The sequence below is a fragment of the Arvicola amphibius genome, chromosome 3 (assembly GCF_903992535.2).
Source record: "Arvicola amphibius chromosome 3, mArvAmp1.2, whole genome shotgun sequence".
NCBI classification, from domain to species: domain Eukaryota; kingdom Metazoa; phylum Chordata; class Mammalia; order Rodentia; family Cricetidae; genus Arvicola; species Arvicola amphibius.
In genome coordinates, this window is record NC_052049.1 from 127313423 (window position 1) to 127338559 (window position 25137).

Genomic DNA, 25137 nt, shown 5'->3' on the forward strand with positions numbered 1-25137 from the left:
TGATACTTCCAAATAGGATTAGACCAAGTATCTAGCTAAGGCATGAAGGGCTCTCAGGCAGGCAGTATTTACCTTTCTGTGTCAAGCACTTCCTCATTTTTCATCCATCTAGTAACTGGAGAAGGAAGTCCTGAAGCAACACATGGCAACACTGCATTCTGACCAGTAACTCTGCTCACAGAAGATGGTCGCATCAAAAACACCAAGTTTGGCATTTCTTCGGGACCTAAAGTAAATTTAAATGAAAGAATGATTAAATAAAAGACAAAGCACCTCACAAGTTTAGTCACGAAGAACAGCTGATTCCTAATCAGTCTGTGTGGCATTATGCGACAAAATAAGCAAAGCATAAGAAAATTACATCTCAACCAGTAAACATTTCCCAAATACTTTCAATATGCAAAGTATTGTACTATATGCTACTTGGGGATCTTAAAGATATGTAAGTGACAGTTCCCACTACACAGTACTTTCTGGTCAAATAAGCAAAACATGACATAAACACCACATGAGGGGTACAAAAAGCAGTGAGTCTCCTTTCCTTTCTTATGTCTATTATTTCTAAGTTTAAGTTTTCATCTCTTTAAATTAGCCTGTCAAGTCTGTCATGGTGATGCATGTCCTTAATCTCAGGTAGGAGAATCTCTGTGAGTTGAGGCCAGCCTGGTCTACATAGGAAGTTCCAGGTCTACTAGGGCTACATAGTGAGACCCTGTCTTAAAAAAATAAAAAAGATCACAAATTATAGGCTCGATGTCCTTTATTTATGGCTAGAAACCAATTATGAGTGAGTACATCTCATGTTTATCTTTCTGGGTCTGGGTTACCTCACTCAGAATAGTGTTTTCTATTTCCATCCATTTGCATGCAAAATTCAAGATGTCATTGTTTTTTATCGCTGAGTAGTACTCTAATAGAGAAGATAAATAGGAAGGTGAACCCAAAGCAAAACAGATAGTTATCCTCCTGGATATTGGAAGTAGTCAAGATTACCGGGCAAAAATTGGGAACTCGGGGGTGGGGTGGGATGGGGGTTAGGGGAGATGGGGAGAGAAAAGTGTGAAGGGGAGGATGGGGAGAGCGTGGGTGAATGGGATGGTTGGGATACAGGAAGGGTGGATATGGGAGCAGGGAAGTATATATCTTAATTAAGGGAGCCATGTTAGGGTTGGCAAGAGACTTGACTCTAGAGGGGTTCCCAGGTATCCAGGGAGATGCCCCCAGCTAGTTCCTTGGGCAGCTGAGAAGAGGGAGCCGGAAAAGGCCAGATCCTATAGTCATACTGATGAATATCTTGCATATCACCATAGAACCTTCATCTGGCGATGGATGGAAATAGAGACAGAGCCACACACTGGTGCATCAGACGGAGCACCCAAGGTCCAAATGAGGAGCAGAAAGGAGGGAGACCATGAGAGGAAGTCAGGACTACGAGGGGTGCTCCCACCCACCGAGATGGTGGGGCTGATCTAATCGGAGCTCACCAAGGCCAGCTGGACTGGGACTGAAAAAGCATGGGATAAAACCGGACTCCCTGAACATGGCGGACAATGAGGGCTGCTGAGAAACCAAGGACAATGGCACTGGATTTGGTTCCAACTACACATTCTGGCTTTGGGGGGGCCTAGCCTGATTGGATGCTCACCTTCCTAGACCTGGATGGAGGGGGGAGGAACTTGGACTTCCCTCAGGTCAGGGAACCCTTACTGCTCTTCAGACAGGAGAGGGAGAGGGAGTGGAGGGGGGAGGAGGAGGTAAATGGGAGGCGGGGAGGAGGCGGAAATTTTTAATAATATAAAAAAATAAAGCTATCAAACATAAAAAAATAAAAATGAAATTTAATCTATCAATTCTTTGATTTTGTAAAATGTAGGAACTATCCAAATTATGATATCTGTGGATCTACCTATGTTCATGCTTTAGAGTTGTGCTCTTGCTGACATATGACATGGCCACACTCCTACTGACAAGATAAGTGCTCTACTTAATAGGGTTTTATTAATATAGAATTTTGGAGAGAAAGATCATTCTCAGGTAGAGATGTAACTCCTGTCTCTACTGGTTCAAGATCATCCTGCCACAGCTCCTCAAATGCTGGGATTATAGGCATATGCCACTATGCACAGCTGTCCTGATAAATTTTCATTTTTATTTTATTTTGGTTAATTTTAGTTTGCTAGATTTTTTTTAAGACAGGGTCTCTCTACACAACTCTGGCTGGTCTGGAACTCAGAAATCATCCTGCCTCTACCTCCAGAGTGCTAGGATTAAAGGCATGTGCCACTACACCCAGCCTTTAATAAAATTTTAATAATATATTAACTAAACAGTGAGATTTGCTTTCTTTTTTTAAGACACAGTCTAACAATGAAGCTCTGGCTATGCTCTGGCTATCCTGAAACTCAATATGTAGACCAGTCTGGCCTCAAACTCACAGAGACTCACCTGCCTCTGCCTCCCGAGTGCTAGGATTAAAGGTGTGCACCACTACACCTGTCTTTATAAACAGTAGATTTTTATGACATTTTCCCCATTTTATCTCTTTAAAAGGAATTGAAATGACTATATTAATAGCAATAACTCCCACATTTTAATGGTATTTATTTTAAAAAGTATAGCAGAACAACTTTATCCATTAAACACAAAACCAACAGTTCTGACAATGGGTTAATACCTGGAAGAACTTTCAATTCAGCTTCATCACTATACTTTGGTGGCCCACCACTTTCAACTATGCAGCGGTAGAGTCCTCCATCTCCTTCAGTCACGTTGCTGATAACCAGTGTTCCACTTGGAAGTTTGACAACCCTGTCATCCAGAAGAAGAGGCTGTCTATTCTGTTCCCACCTTACAAATGGGATTAAATCTGCATTAACTTCACAATTCAGAATTGCACTGTTTCCAGCATATACTGAGGAGGAAGGTTCTGGTTGACTGGTAAATCTCGGAAGACCTTGACAATAAAGGAAAATAAAAAGTCATTAAATATTAGTCTATAGTCATACAGGCTAGCACCAAGTCAGCTCATGTGACTACAACATATATCAGGACCAAGAAATCCATAGATCAAAAATTTAACTAGATACTGAGATACAGCAAATAAGTAACTGCATTAAGATACCCTGAGTCAGATTCCTCATAGCTGGAAAAGCAAAGTGTGATGTAAAAAAAGGATAAGTATAAAATAAATGCTATATCATATTCCATGATGAAGGTATCAACATAGACTTATGGATTATCTGACTATAGATATAGAACTACACAGCTATAAAGGCATGGATAAATATACATTTTATATAGATAATGAACTTACATTAATATTCAAACACACACATATACCACTTACATATTCCCTAGTCCTAAATCTATGTCACTCCTCTAACAGTCCAAATGGTAACTTTATTTTGACTTCTAAATATCATTCTCCACTGCAAGGAACCAATGTCCTAAAGTGGAGGCTGATTCTAAGAATGGGACAGGGAAAGAACAAGGTAAAGTAGGTCATTAGATGAAGTTTTAACCTTAAAATATATAAGAAAAAAAACTATTTAGCACAGTAATCAAGATTGAAAAGAGTTTCTAAAATAATAACACCAACACATAATCCATAAATAACAATCTGTTCACTTGCACTAATATTAACAAACAGTGGTTTAGAAGGAAAAGACCTACTGCATAAAGATGACAGAACTAGGAACAATAGCCATTTTGCCAACCACTATCTTAAAATAATTGATTCAGGCAACAATCCTTCAGTGATGTTACAACTATTAGTGAAAACTGATGAGGCACAACAAACTTATAAAATGTTAAAATGCTTCTCCCCAAAATACTATTAATTATAAAAGCACACCTTATTTTGAAGTGGAGAAATACTATACAGATCATCTTAAGTAATAAACAAAACATCATTAGCAACAAAACAGTACAATACTTTGGTACATCACGCTGAAAACATTAAACTACTTCCATATTATTTCTCCCCAAAATGCAAAATCTCAATCTTCTCATAGTAGGAAATCAAACTCAAAATCAGACAAGAAAAACCTGAGGTCCTATTGTATATCAAACGAGTATAAGGATATAATTATAAAATGACACATGTAATCTTAGACCAGAAAGAAAAGGAGGGTTTCTACCCTTTTATTTTTATATGATCTGTGAAATCTAAATTAAATTACAGTATTACATTAATTTCTTAATTCTAATGAAAATCTGTGGTTATTTAGGAGAATGTCCTTGTTTTCAGAATGTATACTTAACACATTCAGGCAAATGCAACATGTTTGTCACTTACTATTCTTAATAGTTCAGGTAAAAATGTGTATTTGAATAATGTGTTGTGTAGTTTTGTGTCCATTTGGCACAAGAAAGAATTACCAGAGAAGAGGGAACCACAACTGAGAAAAAGCCTCCCTAAGACTGCCCTGTCAGCAGGCCTGTGAGGTACCGTCTGATGACTGAGGTGGTAGGGCCCACCTTGCAGGGGGTAGGTGGTGCTATCCCTTGACAGGTGGTCCTGGGTGCAATAAGAAAGCAGGCCAAAGGAGTCATGGACAGCAAGCCAGTATGCAGTACTCTCCATGGCCTCTGCATCAGTTCCTGCCTCCAAGTTCCTGCCCTGCTTGAGTTCCCTACCCTGACTCCCTCCTGATAGAATGTGACCTTAGAGTTGTAAGTAGAAACAAATCCTTTCCATCTTTTATCACAGCAATGCAAAGGTAATTAAGAAAAGGATGGTAAAGTAGATGTTGAAAAATGCTAACTGGGAGATCCGGAAGGCATACGAAGACTTGTGAATGCACATGAGATTTTTTGGTTCTATCTTTAAGTTTTAAGTTCTTTAAGTTTGAAATGGTTGTAGTTTTAAATATTCTATAGATGCCAGAGAACATAATGGCTACAAGCATTAGTTAGCCATTGGAGTCTCAATCTTGAATTTAAATTAATTCTACCTTTCATGGTTATGTAAAGTTGGTAAGTTACTGATTCTAAGCCTCAGTTTCTTCATCAGTTATATGAAAATTAACAGACCACAAAGAGTGGTTAAAAATGTTAATCTAAGTAGTTCATATAGTATACTGCCTGGCATATAAACACTCAAGTAGCTACTAGTACTAACAATATCTTAAAGGTAACTCTAATGTGCTCATAACACAACAAAATGTTTCTGTAAAGAATAGGAAATAAATTTTGAACAATTATTCTAGGTTTTTTACTTTTATGATGGTGAGTTAGTCAAATAATAACATCCAAGTTTTCTAGTACCCCTATGTATTTTCTTTGATTTTATGTTATGGAGATTTTCAAAGGAAAGAAAGATAAAGTAGTGCAAATATCTATTTGGTGCAGAAACAAACAAAAACATCAGGGAAAAGGTAACTAACAAAGATAAACAACACAGAATCTAATAAAGTTAGGTAGGTGGAACCTAATAAAGAATTGTCTTCTGGTTTGCTTTTTAAAAAAATAAAATAAAAACTACTCCCGCTAAGGTCTTGTGAAAATGAGTAATTTTAAAAAGCATAAGGCTGTAACAACATATGGGGATTTGTCAGACAAAAAAATTTCAAAAAGTTTCTGAATAGGAAAAACAGATGGATACACTAGTAAGTGACACATCAAGGCAAAGACTGCCTTAGCTTCCTGTGTTCCAGCTGCCTCTGAAGAAGTGCAGGAGAAAAAAGAGTGGGAGTGAGATGTAGAATTGGCAAGAATGGATCGACACTGTCTGTATTTAGAGCATGCCATTTCCTAACCTTTGAGCACAAAACACACACAGCCAGGCTACTCTCCAGGCAAAACAACAGAAATGTCATTGTGCAGAAATGAGAAGAGCTCAGAGAAAAGAAGCCTTATATTTAAATCTACAAACTACCTCTTTAATAATCTCAAAAACTTCCTTGCTTTCTGGCCATGACTAGAAGTAGCTCTGCCTGCAACCAAAAATATCTGCAGTCTTTTAAATTGTCAAAGTTGGCAGTTTCTTTTTAAAATTATTTTTTGAGAACTTTTTAAATAAATAATTTATAAACCATGATGCTTCACACTTGAAAACTCAATATGAACAGTTATGTCAGCATCCCCTAAAGAAAATACTCATTTCCCACTTGCTGTCAGGTACTTAGCCCTAAGAAACCAATCAATTTTCTTTTCTATACATTCTGGGCACTTTGTATATATGAGCATGAACAGTGCATAGTCATCTATGACTTCAGTCCTTTTCATTGGTGAAGAACATTCCACTATATGGAAATTTCCTATTTTGATTATCTATTCCTCATCTGGTGGACATTTGGGTTATTTCCACCTTTTGTTTATTATGAATAGTAGTCATGTACACTGTTGTGTGGATGAATGTTCTGAATTCTGGCTAACATTGTAAGGAACTGTAAGACAGAACGGTGAAAGTGCTCTGATCCCAGGGTGGAGACTGGACTTGAAGGAGAGCATGAGGTGGCAGTGGAGCAGGTATGGCCTGGGGCAAGTAAAGTCAAGGGTCATCTCAGGAAAGAGAAACTGAACCAATACAGAAAAACCAGGAGGCAAAATACAATGGTTTTGGTGGTGGGGTTTAGAGGACAGCAAAGAGAAAGGAAATAAGAGTAAGAGGCCAGAAAAGAGATGTAAGAGCATAAATGACAAGTAGAAGCTTGGCCTGAATGAATTATCAAGGAAGTCACTACACCAATTTCCTTATCTTACACACTGTAGAAAGAATGGGTGAGGAGGAGAAAAGAGAAGTGGAAAAGAGAATTATCGCATAGGGTTAAATTGTGACCCCTACTTTTATTTTTTTCCATCCTCAATCTGTGATTGTGGATGATTACTATAGCATTAGGTAATACTCAAATTAAATTTTGAGTATTTGACTCCAAAGACAAAAGGGCCAAAATCCTCTAAGTCAGGGGTTCTCAAACTTTCTAACACTGCAACCCTTCAGCAACCCTTCAATATGGTTCATGTTGTAGTGACCCCAACCATAAAATTATTTTTGTTGCTACTTCATAACTGTAATTTTGCTATTGTTATGAACTGTAAAATAAGTATCTGTGTTTTCCAATGGTCTTAGGCGACCCCTGTGAAAGTGGTTCTCAACCTGTGGGTCTGAGTTTGTCAAATGACCCTTTCACTTCATAGTGAAGAGGAGAAGGAGATGTCTAAAACTGTCCGGTTCCATCCTCACACACCTGCAATTGACCAAGGCGAGTAAAAGAACACAGCCCTCCACAAAACTGCTTCACTTGGTACTCAAGTAAAGAAACACTATCTAGAGAATGGTAGTGTCTACTCTATAGCAGGCATGAAGTATTTGGGAAATACATCCTATTTCTCTTGAGCCTTATTTTCTCCACATTTGCCATCATTTAAACAGAGATTCTTGAAAATGAGTTAATATTTCTCTTTTTACAACTTTCTGCTTTCACTCTGCCTTCTATAGTGATATATTAATGACACTATAGATTTCTAAATAAATATTGTCCATTCCCTAAATTTAAAGTACTGACTTCCTCTCTAACATCATTTAGTCCAGGCTTCTGCTTATCATTTATGCTCTAAACATCTCTTTTACATCCTCTTATTCATATTCATATCTCTTTTCTCTTTGCTGTTCACTACCTCACCACTAGGAACCAGGATTCTGGCTTCACTAAAGTTTTACTAAGCCACAGTGTTATAATGAGTAGGCTTTAAAACCACCAATTTTCCAATATAAAACTACCTCTTTCATTACAAGTTAAGAAGAAAAAAACTGCTTAGCAGTTCTCATAGCAACTGTGAACCTTCAGGCAAGCAGAAAAGTGCTAGTTTATTCTGCATAATCCTAAGCACATGAGTGTAGTCCATAAAAAGGGTACATGCATAACTGACATGTTAAATGACCTATTACGAATTAAGTGAGAACTACAGCATACTGCTTTTATTTAGATCTTATTAAAATAGAAAGTCTAGGTAAATCACTTAGTAGGACTTACCTGCTACTGTGAGCTTGGCTGTTCTGCTGACAATAGTTCCAAGATTATCAACAGTGGCTACACACTGATAGAAACCTTCATCGGGCTTATTGTGTTTGGAATGTACCACATTGCTGATGAATAAAGATCCATCTGGGAGAAGCTGGCGGCGATCATCTGATACTAAGTTTAAAAAAGTTCCATCTTTCTTCCATTCAATTTTTGGAGCAGGCTCAGAATATGCTGAGCAGTTTAATATAACAGAAGAGCCTCTAACTGAGAGTGTATCCACTGGCTCCACCAGAAAATAAAATGGAGTGAATGTTCGAACACTGGCTCCTACAAAAACAATGAAAAAAGACAAGCTAAATAAAAATTTCTTGTTATTTCTGTAAGAATAAACAACATACTGAAAGATTATTCTCAGATGATTGGTTTTTTTAATACGATACACTATAAATGCCTGATAAATAAAATTTACTATGAAACCAAATGATTCATTTAGAAAAAAAGAAAACAAACAAACTTGAGACCAGCTTTACTAGATAGCATAAATTGCTAATAAAAGTTTAAATTGAGGATGGTGGCACACGCCTTTAATCCCAGGACTCAGAAGGCAGAGATAGGAGGAGCTCTGTAAATTCGAGGTCAGCCTGGTCTACAGGGCAAGTTTCAGGATAGCGAGGGTTACACAGAAAAACTGCCTCAAAAAACAAACAAACAAAAATAAAACAAAACCAAAAAACAACTTCTTTGAGTGGAGAGATGACTCGGCGGTTAAGAGCACTGACTGCTCCACCCAGGTTCAATTCCCAGCACCCACACATCAGCTAACAACTGTATCTTCAAAATCTGACACCCACACACAGACATAAATGCAGGCAAAACACAAAGGCACATAAAATAAAAATAAATTATTTACTGAGTGGGGGGGGGCTTCAATCCCAGCACTCAGAAGGCAGAGGCAGGCAGATCTCTATTGAGTTCAAGGACAGGCAGGACTACACAGAGAAACCCTGTCTCAAAAAAGTGAGAGAAAAAGCGAGAGAAAAACTTCTTACAAATAAAGTATCTCTTACATTAGTTACTTATACTCTGTTCCTAAATTTGATAAACATTTTGCACATTTTCCTAGTAGGGTATTCATCCTCTTGACTTAAAAGCAACTGGTGATAACAATCACATTTCCAAATATTCCCCTTGCTATCTGACTTTATAATTTTGTTATAAGAATTTTTCCTGGACTATAAAGATGGCTCAATGGGTAAAGAATTTGCTTGCTGCACAAGCAATTAAGCTCAAATCCCCAGTGTCTACATAAAAGCAGGGCAATGCAAAGCATGCCAGTGGTTCCCAGAAACTTGTGGGCCAGCCAGTCTAGCCAAATCTAGGTTCAGTGTAAATAATCCTGTCTTACAAACTAAGGCAGACAGTGATAGAGAAAGATACCCAATGTTGGCCTCTGATCTCAAGCCCATGCAGGGATGGGTATTTATCACACGCACATATGTGCATGCACACATCCACGCACATACCCAAGTAATTTTCTAAGTAATATTTTAAACTACATAAAATTGTTATTCTTGGCCAAGTTTTCTTAAGAGTATTAAATGTTTAAAATACTTTTTAGGTTTATTTTCTGTGTATAAGTGTTTTGCTGCATGTATGTGCACTGTAGATGGAGCGGTGGGGCTGCGTCCTGCCACCCGGCTAGCTTTACACCCAAAATAATTACACGGAAACTGTATTCATTTAAACACTGCCTGGCCCATTTGTTTCAGCCTCTTATTATCTAATTCTCACATCTTGCTTTAACCCATATTTGGTAATGTGTGTAGCACCACAAGGGGTGGCTTACCAAGAGAGATCTTAACCTACGTCTGTCTTGGAGAGGAGAGGCATGGGGATTGACTATGGTGACTGCCTGAATCGTCTGCCTTCTCTCTCCCAGAATTCTGTTCTGTCTACTCCGCCTACCTAATTTTCTGTCCTATTAAAGGGGCCAAGGCAGTTTCTTTATTAACCAATGAAAGTAACACAGACACTCCTCCATCAGTGCACCCTGTGCATGTACTGCCCACAGGTCAAAAGAAGGAATCATATCACCTGCAGAGTTATAGATGGTTGTGAGTTACTATGTCAGTGCTGGGAGCCAAACCTGAGTTCTTAAGCACTTAGTCATCTCTTCAGCCTCTATCAAATTTTTGTTAGCTTTATTCTATTTTATTACATTTGTGATTTCATTTTCTACATTTAATTTTCATCAAGAACTCATTTTGATGTAAAGAGCACAGAATTCAGTTTAATCTTTGAAGTCTTTGGCTGATACTTTAAACATATGAAGAAGAAAAAATGACCAAAAGAACATTTGCTATAAACTTAGGCAGATAAAGCTTTGCATTTTATTTTTTTTTTAAAAAAAGTTCAATTGGTATGTAAACAACTCAAGCTATAATCAGGCTTCATCTACAGCAAAGTCTAACTGAAACAAGGACACTAAGACCACTATTTACAAATAATATTGTGAATTTAAGAAACATCAATCCTGTTTTAAGAGAGACTGGTTCTAAATAAATATGACATAGGATGGTAGTAGGAAAAACAATAAAGAAAAACCTTCCAACTGTTTAAAAAGTTTCCCAGCACTTAGAAACCTAGGCAAATTCCAAAATACTCACTCTTCTCCCAAGAACCACAAGAGAGTATTAGAAAAAAAGGTTCAGGCCAGGCAGTGGTGGTGCACACCATTAATCCCAGAACTTGGGAGGCAGAGGCAGGCAGATCTCTGTGAGTTCAAGGCCAGTCTGGTCTACAAGAGCTAGTTCCAGGACAGGTTCCAAAGCTACAGACAAACCCTATCTTGAAAAACAAAAACAGAAAAAAGGTTCAGGTCTCCATTCCCACACAATGAGAACTATGAAATGTATGTGTCAAGTCTTAAAACCTCTGGAATGAACTTAGCAGTTTTTGAAATGTAACAAATTATTTTAGTTAGTCCTATTAAAATGTCTACTGCATTAACTTTCTAGAACTATAGAAGGTACAAAATGATAGGTAAACTGTACTCTTATCTTCCTGTGTGTTACACCTGCATTATACCACCTGAATCTAACATAGAAATCAAAAGATACCACTTTGTTAGCAGGACAGTGAAAATATGCAAGTTTAAAAGTGTTTAAAATATATTAATATATAAAGCACAAACATAATTTTTAAAATCATCAGTACAAAATCTCTACCATTAAAAAGCATATCAAAATAAACTAAGCATAATCTCAAGCACCTGAGAAGAGCTCAGAAGTTTAAGATCACCCTCCACTAAGGCCAGCCCTGAACTACATAAGAAAAACAAACAAAATCAAAAGATGGCAGCAACAATTTAAGTGGCTTATATTTTAACTCAGTCTTTTTTTATTTTATTTTGTTAAAAAAATTCACATATATCTCCCTTCAAGTTCAACACCCCACACCCCTTTTGAGATAAAGTCTCAAGATGATCAGATCTTGAACCCTGAACTTGTAATGGAAGGTGACTGATTCTCCTGCCTCTGCCACCCAAGTGCTAGTATCACAGATACCTCAGCTATCACATGAAAATAGCAGAGTAGGGCATCAAAAAGTATTTTGAAATCAAGATTCACAGTTTTCTGCAAACGTTGCTATCCTTCAAAAAGTCTGAAATACCCTTGGGAGCTGTCTAAAGTGCCTTGGGCACCTCAAGGCAATCTGTGATCTGCTAGGTAGGGATTTATATTTTTACAGCATTTTTTATTCAATCATATTCCTATATCCTCCTCATGGAGTGGAGAGGCTCCACCCCTAGATTACATAACATAATTTCTAAAGCGAAGCCCACTGGTTAAAATATTAATAAATTCACAGTCTCCAGTCCAACTTTAGCTAATTAGCAGTATGTCACTCTCCCATGCTAAGACTTGGTGATAGATACTATGTAAGTACTGATGAGTTTCTAAAATATTACACAGAAGAAAAAGGAAATCCAAGAAAGGCAAAATAATTTTATAGAAGAAAACAAAAGAAAGAAACTCCACCTGTTAGGTGCCAGGTCTTAAAACTATGGTAATTAAGCAACCACAGTTCAGAAGCAGAGGATTTTTTATTTTTATGCCATAAAGTAGATTTCTAGCCTTTTCAGGGATCTCCATATTAACACACTGTGGACTCGTTTACATTCTCACCAGCAGTGTATAAGGGTGTCTTTTATCTGCATTCTCAACGACATTTGTTATTGTTTGTTTTCTTAATAAATACCATTCTTAATGGAGTGAGATAAAAATCTTATTGTAGTTTTAAATTTGTGTTTCTTAATAGCCTGTGATATGAAATGTTCTTTTATATATTTTTAAATTTTTTTTTCTCTTGAGACAAGATCTCACTATGTGGAACTTGATATGTATACCAGACAGGCCTTGATCTCACAGGGATCCACCCGCTTCTGCTTCAAATGTTGGGAATGAAGACGTACTCCAACATTCTTGAGTTCATAATTCGTTGCCAGTTTGTACTTTATCTTTTGAGAACTGTCAGTCTAATTCATTAGACCAGTTTTTGATTAGGTAGTTTAGTTGTTTGATCACTGGTGATCATGTTTTTGAGTTGAGTATTGTAGATTTTAACCCTTTGTCAGATGTATAGCGGCAAAGATTTCTCCCATTTTGCAAGCTGTCTCTTCGTGCAGTTGTTTCCTTGAGTGTGCATAGATTTTCCTTATGTTCATGAAAACCCATTTGTTATTGTCGGTGCTATTTCTTGAGAGACTGAGTTTAGAAGTATTTGCCGTCTTCCTGCAGGGGTTATTCTCCCCGGATACTGCCTCTCTCTTCCTGTCCCTTCCCACCTTGCACCCAGAATCCTCCCCCCCTCCCCCTTCCTCATCCTCCCGTCTTTGGGGCCACAAAATCCCACAGCTCAGCCTGTTTGGGCTCTGGGGACCCGGAATTGAGTGCACCCAGGCCGGTGGGAGGTCCCCTCCTTCATTTGACTGCCTGGAGCAAGGTAGGCCTTTGTCTGAGAGCTGCTTGGCCTGCAAGGGGACCTGACAGTCTGCAGGAGGATCCATCGTTCTTTGGGGTGAGTGAGGAGTGAGTGCCCGAACCGCGGCAGCTGCCCGGAGAGGGACCACCGACTCTCCACAACTCCTCCTGCCACCAGCACACTTCCTGCTCTTCCTGCAGGGGTTATTCTCCCCGGATACTGCCTCTCTCTCCCTGTCCCTTCCCAGCTTGCACCCAGAATCCTCCCCCCCTCCCCCTTCCTCATCCTCCCGTCTTTGGGGCCACAAAATCCCACAGCTCAGCCTGTTTGGGCTCTGGGGACCCGGAATTGAGTGCACCCAGGCCGGTGGGAGGTCCCCACCTTCATTTGACTGCCCGGAGCAAGGTAGGCCTTTGTCTGAGAGCTGCTTGGCCTGCAAGGGGACCTGACAGTCTGCAGGAGGATCCATCATTCTTTGGGGACACCAAACACCTCCGCGCTCCTTTTGAAGGAAGAGATGGGCAGGCGCCAATGCAGGAGCTCCTCCAACAACATGAAAGGCAACATGACATCACCACAAGCCAGACATCCCGAAACAACAAGAATTGAACACCCTACCCCAGAAGATATAGAAGAAACCGACATTAAACAGTACTTTATGAAAATAATAGAGGACCTTAAACAGGAGGTAAAAAACTGCCATAAAGAAATGGAGATGACAAACAAAAAGGTAGACGAAATAAATAAATCTCTCAAAGATACCCAAGAAAAACAAGAAAAACAAGAAAAAACAATCAAACAGGTAAGGGAAACAGTACAAGACCTGATAAATGAAATGGAGGTATTGAAGAAAACACAATCTGAGGGACGACTGGAAATGGAAACTCTGAGTAAACGAATAGAAACTTCAGAGACAAGTATTTCCAACCGAATACAAGAGATGGAAGAAAGAATCTCGGACTCTGAAGATACTATAGAGGAAATAAACTCACAGATTAAAGAACTAAACAAATCTAACAAATTCTTAACACAAAACATTCAGGAAATCTGGGACACCATGAAAAGACCAAACCTAAGAATAATTGGGGTAGAAGAAGGAGAAGAATTACAACTCAAAGGCCCAGAAAACATATTCAACAAAATTATAGAAGAAAACTTCCCCAACCTAAAGAAGGATGTTCCTATGAAGGTACAAGAAGCCTACAGAACACCAAACAGACTGGATCAAAAGAAAGCATCCCCACGCCATATAATAATCAAAACACAAAACATACAGAATAAAGAACAGATATTAAGAGCTGCAAAGGAAAAAGGTCAAGTAACATATAAAGGGAAACCTATCAGAATTACACCTGATTTCTCAATGGAAACCATGAAAGCCAGAAGAGCTTGGATAGATGTGCTACAGACACTTAGGGAACAAGGATGCAAGCCTAGACTACTATACCCAGCAAAGCTTGCATTCACCATTGATGGAGAAAACAAGATATTCCAGGACAAAAACAGATTTAAACAATACGCAGCCACAAATCCAGCCTTGCAGAAAGTAATAGAAGGAAAATCACAAACCAAGGAGTCCAACAACGCCGACAATAACTCAGGCATCTAGCGACCCTTCACCAGCACAACTAGAAGAAGGGAAACACACAAACTCTACTACTAAAAATGACTGAAGTTAACAACCACTGGTCATTAATATCACTTAATATCAATGGACTCAATTCACCTATAAAAAGGCACAGGCTAAGAGACTGGATACGAAAACAGAATCCAACATTTTGCTGTTTACAAGAAACACACCTCAACCACAAAGACAGGCACCTACTCAGAGTAAAGGGTTGGGAAAAGGTTTATCAAGCAAATGGCCCTAAGAAACAAGCGGGTGTGGCCATACTAATTTCCAACAAAGTTGACTTCAAACTAAAATCAATCAGAAGAGATGGAAAGGGACACTTTATACTCATAACAGGAAAAATCCTTCAGAATGAAGTCTCAATCCTGAATATCTATGCCCCTAATATAAAAGCTCCCACTTATGTAAAAGAAACACTTCTAGAACTCAAGGCAGCCATCAAACCACACACACTAATAGTTGGAGACTTCAACACTCCTCTCTCACCAATGGACAGGTCAATCAGACAGAAACCTAACAGAGAATTGAAAGACTTAATGGAGGTAATGAACCAAATGGACTTAACAGACATCTATAGAACATTCCACCCAAATAGGAAAGAATATACCTTCTTCTCTGCGGCTCATGGAACCTTTTCGAAAATTGACCATATACTTGGTAACAAAGCAAACTTCCACAGTTACAAAAAAATATTAGTAACCACCTGTGTCTTATCGGATCACCATGGATTAAAATTAGAATTCAACAACAATGCTACCCCCAGAAGGCCCACAAACTCATGGAAACTGAACAGTCAACTACTGACCCACACCTGGGTCAAGGAAGAAATAAAGAAAGAAATTAAAGTCTTTCTTGAATTTAATGAAAACAAAGACACAACATACTCAAACCTATGGGACACAATGAAAGCAGTGCTAAGAGGAAAGTTCATAGCACTAAGTGCCCACTTAAAGAAAACGGAGAAAGCACTCATTGGTGACTTAACAGCACACCTGAAAGCTCTGGAAAAAAAAGAAGCAGACTCACCTAGGAGAAGTAGAAGATTGGAAATAATCAAACTGAGGGCAGAAATCAACAAAATAGAAACACAGAAAACAATCCAAAGAATCAATGAAACAAGAAGCTGGTTCTTGGAGAAAATCAACAAGATTGACAAACCCTTAGCCAAACTAATCAAACGGCAGAGGGAGAACACGCAAATTAACAAGATCAGAAATGAAAAGGGGGACATAACCACAGACACAGAGGAAATTCAGAAAATCATTAGATCTTACTACAAAAGCCTGTATGCCACAAAATTGGAAAATGTAAAAGAAATGGACAGTTTTTTAGATAAATACCATATACCAAAGTTAAACCAGGACCAGGTAAATGCTCTAAATCGTCCTGTTAGTCGCGAAGAATTAGAAACTGTTATCAGAAACCTCCCTACCAAAAAGAGCCCAGGACCAGATGGTTTCAATGCGGAATTCTACCAGAACTTCCAAGAAGACCTAATACCTATACTCCTTAAGGTATTTCATAATATAGAAACACAAGAGTCACTGCCAAATTCCTTCTATGAAGCTACAGTTACCCTGATACCTAAACCACACAAAGACTCAACCAAGAAAGAGAATTACAGGCCAATCTCACTCATGAACATGGACGCAAAAATTCTCAATAAAATACTGGCAAACCGAATCCAAGAACACATTAGAAAAATTATCCATTACGATCAAGTAGGCTTCATCCCAGAGATGCAGGGCTGGTTCAACATACGAAAATCTATTAATGTAATCCATCATATAAACAAACTGAAGGAAAAAAACCATATGGTCATCTCATTAGATGCTGAAAAAGCATTTGACAAAATTCAGCACCCTTTTATGATAAAGGTCTTGGAGAGATTAGGGATACAAGGGTCATTCCTAAATATAATAAAAGCTATTTACAGCAAGCCGACAGCTAATATCAAATTAAACGGAGAGAAACTCAAGGCTATCCCACTAAATTCAGGAACACGACAAGGCTGTCCACTCTCTCCTTATCTCTTCAATATAGTGCTTGAAGTTCTAGCAATAGCAATAAGACAACATAAGGGAATCAAGGGGATTCAATTTGGAAAGGAAGAAGTTAAACTTTCATTATTTGCAGATGATATGATAGTATACATAAGCGACCCCAAAAACTCCACCAAAGAACTCCTACAGCTGATAAACTCCTTCAGTAACGTGGCAGGATACAAGATCAACTCCAAAAAATCAGTCGCCCTCCTATACACAAAGGATAAGGAAGCAGAGAGGGAAATCAGAAGTATCACCTTTCACAATAGCCACAAATAGCATAAGATATCTGGGAGTATCGCTAACCAAGGAAGTGAAGGATTTATTTGACAAGAACTTTAAGTCTTTGAAGAAAGAAATTGAAGAGGATACCAGAAAATGGAAGGATCTCCCCTGCTCGTGGATTGGGAGGATCAACATAGTAAAAATGGCAATTCTACCAAAAGCAATCTATAGATTCAATGCAATCCCAATCAAGGTCCCATTAAAATTCTTCACAGAGATTGAGAGGACAATAATCAACTTTATATGGAAAAACAAGAAACCCAGGATAGCCAAAAAAATCTTATACAATAAAGGTACTTCTGGAGGCATTACCATCCCTGACTTCAAACTCTATTACAAAGCTACAGTATTGAAAACGGCTTGGTATTGGCATAATAACAGAGAAGCTGACCAATGGAATCGTATAGAAGACCCGGATCTTAAACCACAAACCTATGAACACCTGATTTTTGATAAAGGAGCCAAAAGTACACAATGGAAGAAAGAGGGCATCTTCAACAAATGGTGCTGGCATAACTGGATGTCAACCTGTAGAAGAATGAAAGTAGATCCATATCTATCACCATGCACAAAACTCAAGTCCAAATGGATTAAAGACCTCAATATTAATTTGAACACATTGAGCTTGATAGAGGAGAAAGTGGGAAGTACTCTACAACAAATGGGCACAGGGAACCGTTTCCTATGCATAACCCCAGCTGCACAGACTTTAAGGGCAACATTGAATAAATGGGACCTCCTGAAGTTGAGCAGCTTCTGTAAAGCAAAGGACATTGTCACTAAGACACAAAGGCAGCCTACTGACTGGGAAAAGATCTTCACCAACCCTGCAACTGACAAAGGTCTGATCTCTAAAATATATAAGGAACTCAAGAGACTAGACGGTAAAATGCCAATTAACCCAATTAAAAAATGGGGCGCTGAACTGAACAGAGAATTCTCAACAGAAGAAGTTCGAATGGCCAAAAGACACTTAAGGTCATGCTCAACCTCCCTAGCTATCAGGGAAATGCAAATCAAAACAACTTTGAGATATCATCTTACACCTGTCAGATTGGCTAAAATCCAAAACACCAATAATAACCTTTGCTGGAGAGGTTGTGGGGTAAGGGGCACACTCATCCATTGCTGGTGGGAATGCAAACTTGTGCAACCACTTTGGAAAGCAGTGTGGCGGTTTCTCAGGAAATTCGGGATCAACCTACCCCAGGACCCAGCAATTCCACTATTGGGAATCTACCCAAGAGATGCCCAATCATACAACAAAAGCATATGCTCATCTATGTTCATAGCAGCATTATTTGTAATAGCCAGATCCTGGAGACAGCCTAGATGCCCTTCAGTGGAAGAATGGATGAAGAAACTGTGGAATATATACATGCTAGAATACTACTCAGCGGTAAAAAACAATGACATCTTGAGTTTTGCAGGCAAATGGATGGAAATAGAAAACACTATTCTGAGTGAGGTAACCCAGACCCATAAAGATGAACATGGGATGTACTCACTCATATTCGGTTTCTAGCCATGATTAAAGGTCATCGAGCCTATAAGTTTGGGATCCTTGAGAAGATAATAAGAAGGTGAACTCCCAAAAAAAGATATAGTAATCCTCCTGGATATTGGAAGTAGACACGATCGCCAGGCAAAATTGGGAACTTGAGGGTTGGGCAAGACTGGGCCAAGGGAAGATGGGGAGAGAAAAGTGTGAAGGGGAGAGCGGGGGGAGCTCGGAGGAATGGGGTGCTTGGGATATAGGAAGGGTGGATATGAGAGCAGGGAAGCATATATCTTAATTTAAGGAGCTACCTGAGGGTTATCAAGAGACTTGACCCTAGAGGGGTTCCCAGGTTTCCAGGGAGACGCCCCCAGTTAGTTCCTTGGGCAGCTGAGGAGAGGGAGCCTGAAAAGGCCAGTTCCTATAGCCATACTGATGAATTTCTTGCATATCACCATAGAACCTCCACCTGACGATAGATGAAGAAAATGACAGAGCCCCACCTTGGAGCACCGGACTGAGCTCCCAAGGTCCTGATGAGGAGCAGAAGGAGAGAGAACATGAGAAAGAAAGTCAGGACCGTGAGGGAACCTCCAGCTGGCGACAGATGGGGAAGGTGACTGAGCCCCACATTGGAGCACTGGACTGAGCTCCCAAGGTCCCGATGAGGAGCAGAAGGAGCGAGAACATGAGGGAGAAAGTCAGGAACGAGAGGGGTGCGTTCTTCACTCATGGAAACGGTGGGACAGAACTAATGGGAGATCACCAACTCCAGTTGGAATGGGACTGATGGATCATGCGACCAAACCCGTCTCTCTGAATGTGGCCAACAGCGGGGGCTGACTGAGAAGCAAAGGACAATGGCTCTGGGCTCTGATTGTTCTTCATGGACGGGCTCTGTGGGAGCCTTCTCAGCTTGGTCGATCACCTTCCTGGACCTGGGGGGAGTTGGGAGGACCTTGGTCTTAGCATAGAGTGGGGAACCCTGATGGCTCCTTGGCCTTGAGAGGGAGGGAGGGGAGGTATGGGTGGAGGGGAGGGGAGGGAAGGGGGAGAAGGAGGGGAGAGAAGGGGGAGAAGGAGGGGAGGGAGGGGGGAGGAGGAGGGAAGGAGATGGAAATTTTTATTTCTTTCTTTTTTTTTTTTTTTTAAGATGGAAATTTTTAAATATAAAAAAAAAATAAACCATGAGAAAAAAAAAAGAGGAAAAAAAAAAAAAGAAGAAGTATTTGCCTATGCTGCTATCTTTTTTATTGTTTTTATTGAGCTCTACCCTCTCCCATGGTCCCCATGCTCCCAATTTACTCAGGAGATCTTGTCTTTTTCTATTTCCCATGTACATTAGATCCATATATGTCTCTCTTAGGGTCCTCTTTGTTGTCTAGGTTCTCTGGGATTGTGAATTGTAGGGTTTTTGTTGTTGTTGTTGTTGTTTGTTTTGTTTTTGCTTTATGTCTAAAAGCCACTTATCTGTGAGTACATATGATTTTTGTCTTTCTGGGTCTGGGTTACCTCACTCAATATGATGTTTTCTAGATCCATCCATTTGCAAAAAAATTTCAAGATGTTATTTTTTCTGCTGTGAAGTACTCTATTGTGTAACCGTACCACGTTTTCCTTATCCATTCTTTGGTATAGGGGCATTTTGGTTGTTTCCAGGTGCTGGCTATGATAAACAATGCTACTATGAACATAGTTTGAGCATATGTCCTTATGGTACGATTGAGCATCCTTTTGGTATATACCCAAAAGTGGTACTGCTGGGTCTTGAGGTAGGTTATTTCCTAATTTCCTGAGAAATTGCCATACTAAAATACAAAGCAGCTGTACCAGTTTGCACTCCCACCAGCAATGGAGAAGCTATCCCCTTTCCCCACATTCTCTCCAGCATAAGTTGTCTTCAGTGTTTTTGATCTTGACCATTCTTACAGGTGCAAGATAGAATTTGGTAAAGGTAAAAGGCCTCTCTAGTAGCTGACTCCTTTACTTCTCTGATCTTTCAGCATTTACCCTGATATATGACTCTTGGTTTTTATTAATAAAATCAATTAGAATTCACACAATATACATGTGCATCACCCATTTGTGAGAAATAGTCCTACTATCATCTCCACTTCACAGAAGAAAGCAACACAGAAATATTGTCAAAGATCACACAGGTCAAGAACAGAACCAAAGTCTAAGATCATGAATATTACAGTATGTCACTAAACGTATCCATAAAAAATATTCCAGATATATAGAAAATATGTAATAAAAATCACAAAAAAAATTTAGGAAAAAAAAAAACAAAAATAATCTTGGAGCTTAGACAACTTTTTAAAATAAAAACAGGAAACCTCACAGAAAAGGAAAACAGATAAACTTTAGTTTCTTGAATTTAAAAAAAATAATTAAACTTTTGCAAAACACAGAAACATGGCAGGCAAGCAATAACTAGAGAAAATTATTTTATATACAAGAGAGAATTTTAAAGTTCAAAATATTTCATAGAAAAAAATGGGTGAGGCTATAGTCCAATAAAACCATCACATGTGGCACGATGGACTAGATCCACTCAGTGTAGTTCAACGGAGCCCGTGCAACTTAGAGTACTGTCCAGCAAAAGCTGAGCTACAGTTCAGTGGAAAATTAATACTATGAATGTAAATTACAGTTCCACGAGTATATGATTACACAAACATTGGGAAAGGCAGGGAAGTGTGTCGGTTTGTTACTACTGGTTACTGTGAAGGGTCAAGTTGGGAGGATAATGGAGTAAGAATCTCTAAGTACATATAAAATGGTTTCACAATTTTTTTTAAAAAAAATCAGTTCATTGTTTAACAATCATTTGCAGAGAGCATGGAAACACAATTTATTTTTTTAACAGTTTTCCTTTGACAGTGCAGAGGGCTCTGAGATATTCCTGAGCTATGACTTTGAACAAAAACTGACCTGTACTTCTCACCACTCTTCACACTACATCTACTTTAGTCCATGCAGTATTGGTTTACTAAGACCAGAGTCACTAGACAAAATATGTTGAAATAAGCTTAATGGATCCTGTCTGGTATCTCCTACATTTCCATGTCTGTACAAATTTCTCACTTCTTAATAGAATAGTTCTCACTTCTTAATAGACTATTCCTCACTTTGTGATAGGTTATTTCACACCTCTTGATAGAACACTATCTTAGGAAAGGACACTGTCCACAGGGAGTTATGTTCAGTTATAAGCACCATCTCCCAAATATCAACAAATCAAACTGTATGATTCATACTAGCTGTAAATTTTGTAGTACCCAGAGTAAGATATCAACACATGATATTTTAATACCAGCAGAAATAAAACCCCTGTTCTTCTGCAGGAAGAAGTGAAAAATTCAACAGCAAAAAGGCAGAGTACAAAAGCATTCTGTGTAACCTTCTTCACTACAAGAAAATTATCTCATTGCAAACTGTCAAGTGACTTCTTAGTTTCTTACACCTTAATGTTATCTCCAATCAAGCACATCCCAATGTGATATTTCATCTTATTCTTTTGTATTTAGTACCACCATATACTTCAGTCTTAAGTTCTCAATTTTTAATTTAAAAAATGGAAAGTTGAAATAATTCAACATTGAAAGAGCACAACAAATATATTTATATTACCAATTATTATGCAAATATTTACAAAGCAACAGATTCTCTTTCATTTTACTCCATAACATTTTAGCAATTCCAGTACCATTCTGCACAGCTAATTCTTCCAAAGACTAAATTTACCTTAAACACATCATCTTTTGTTAACTATGTAACTCTATTTCTAGAGAAAATATGTTCATATTAATCACAAATTTATAGAGCAAGAAACTGAAGGCAAAAGTAGAAGATACAAAACAGAAATAAAGAATCCAGGATCTAATTTGGGATTCTCTAAGAACATCCAGAGGTACTTCTACAGTAATCATGGACAAAGTCTAAAGATATAAAAATAATAAAGTCTGCTGAGTGTTCACTATGAACCGGGCACAACTTTCAGGCTTTACAAGCATTTTCTCAATCCACTTTGTTAGTGGCAAGAATTACCAGTTCTGATTTAAAACCTTTGGCGCACACACACACACACACACACACACACACAAAGGTCAAAGTAATTAATTTGCCGAACCAAGATCTTAACTATTACATGTGCACTATCCAATATGAATAATGTGATATACAGCCATCAAGCTCTTGAACTACAACTAATCTTCATAAGATATATGTAAAAAAGTAAAAGCTACACATTAGATTTTAGAAGACATGGGTTGTACGAATGTAAAGTAATAATTTTATGTTGATTTATATGTAATTTTGCAAATATTTACTTAATATTAATACAATTAACTTTTTTTTTACTTTTCTAGGGGGGTATCCAGAAAATTTTTACAATATGTTTTTGACTTGTGCTATTATTTCTATTGAGAAAGGCCTAGCAGTAGATTATGTTTTCCTTCATCAACACTTTAAAACAATCAAATTTTGTAAAGAAAAAAAATCGCATTATTTTTTCAAAGGGTGAAGAGTTAGTGGAATTACAGCAGTCAATAGAAAAGATCAAAGCCAAGCTCCTTCTTAGATGTCAAACATAAGTAAGTGGTCTGCAAGATGAACAATGAAAAGTAAGACTTTTAGCAACTATCAGCATGTGATTTCTAACACCTACTTAGAAACAAACTTTTAAAGAAACTTGTCATTTAAAGTTTCAATAAGAGAGCCGGGCGGTGGTGGCGCACGCCTTTAATCCCAGCACTCGGGAGGCAGAGGCAGGCGGATCTCTGTGAGTTCGAGGCCAGCCTGGTCTACAAGAGCTAGTTCCAGGACAGGCTCTAAAAAAGCTGCAGAGAAACCCTGTCTCGAAAAACCAAAAAAAAAAAAAAAAAAAGTTTCAATAATAATTTATTCATTTTGCTGCATCAGATGGCTGAAGGAAAGACTGCTGGAACAGAAGTCATTTACAAATGAGTTATTAATTACAAAAGACGAACTATGCCTTCATATTGCACAAGTCTGGGAAGTCACCACCTTAATTAAGGGACCAAATTGAGTACTGGCATTAGTGAGATGATCTGAGATTGTATACTCCTGATGGGACACAACCCAAAAAGCATATAGTATCTTCACCAAATGTCTAATTAAATCAAAACATAAAGATGTAATTACAGAAATACAGTATATGAAACATTTTACAAAACTACTCTCCACTCTCAAAGAAAAACAAATGCAAGAGGGCTATTCTAAATGCAGAGACAAATCAGACAAAAACAAATGTACTGAGTAGATCATTACAGGAGCAAATTTGGGGAGCAATAGGGTGGTTTAATTCAGGATACATTAAACAATAGTAGTAATTTTAACTTCCTTAGATATTATCGGTAATATTGCTATATTTTGTTTCTATTCTATAAGCTGTACTCTATGATAAACAAAACAGCCCTTAGTAATGTTATGGCACTAGTGGACCACAGGTCAAATTATTAACATTTAGTTAACTTACTAGGCATTTTTGCACATTCATAATTTTAAACTTTCAATTTGCATATCAATACTATCTCAAATGTGTACACCTATGCCAGAAAATGCATTCACTTGGTAAAGATTTTTGGACAGCATTCTCCACCCTTCAGCATTATTTTTGTTGTTGTTTTGTTTTTCTAGAGAGCTTTTCTCTGTATAACTATGGAGCCTATTCTGGCACTTGCTTTGTAGCCCAGGCTGGCCTCCAACTCACATAAATCTACCTGTCTCTGCCTCCCAAGTGCTGGTGGTATTAAAGGCATGCACCACCACCCGGCCACCCTTTAGCATTTTAAAATACATCATTACAAACAGACATGTTGCTGTGTTTATAATGTGTGTGTGTGTGTGTGTGTGTATACACTTTCAGATATGAAAATATACTTAAAAATACCCACATTTGGGATAAAAACATATCTTTCTTGTCTTGGTTAGGGTTTTCATTGCTGTGAAGAGATACCATGACCACAGCAATTCTTATAAAGAAAACATTTAATTGGGATAGCTCGCTTACAGTTTTGGAGGTTCAGTATATTATCATCATGGCAGGGAGTATGATGGCATTCAGACGGACATGGTGCTGGAGGTGACAGTTCTTACATCTTGACTCAGAGAAAACAGGAAGGCGACTGGGACACTGGGCAGTATCTTGAGCATACACGAGACCTCGAATCCCACTCCCACAGTGACACACTTCCTCCGACAAGGCCATACCCACTCCAACAAAGTCCTACCTCCTACTAGTGCCACTCCTTAAGAGATTATGGGAGCCAGTTACGTTCAAACTTCCACACTTTTTAAAAAGCAATTTGCAAAGTATATAAAGACTCTTAAAACTCTTTAAATTTCTAGAAAATAGTTTTCAGGAAAAAAATACAGAAAAGCTATTAACACACTTACATGTTCAACAGTATAAAATGTTTATGAAAAATTATGGCATATGCATACAATGTAACCAAGCAGCTATACTGGGCCCATCAGCAAGATGGCATTCACTACATGATTCTTAAGTTTTTAATATTCATATCAATGCATGTTTGTGTAATACACAAATATGTACTCAAAAGAAAAACTTCTAAAAGTTAATCTCAATTGTGATATAAGGCATACTAAATCATTATTGATTTCTACAATTTCTATGTTTTAAACAATGTTTCCTATAATATTTATTAGTATTGATTATAAAAGTCAATTTTTATGTTT

At 38.2% G+C, this 25137-nt stretch overlaps 1 protein-coding gene across 4 annotated transcripts in view; it reads right to left on the reverse strand.

Annotated features, from left to right (window-relative positions):
- Neo1 (neogenin 1) overlaps nucleotides 1-25137 on the reverse strand; it is a 175484-nt gene that overhangs the window by 116160 nt on the left and 34187 nt on the right. For all 4 annotated transcript variants that reach the window (XM_038322982.1, XM_038322980.1, XM_038322981.1 and 1 more), the window contains exons 2-4: nucleotides 7977-8294; nucleotides 2675-2953; nucleotides 73-226 (exon numbers count right to left, since the gene is read on the reverse strand). In XM_038322982.1, coding sequence (XP_038178910.1) covers nucleotides 73-226; nucleotides 2675-2953; nucleotides 7977-8294 — 751 coding nt within the window. The remainder of the gene's footprint in view (nucleotides 1-72; nucleotides 227-2674; nucleotides 2954-7976; nucleotides 8295-25137) is intronic.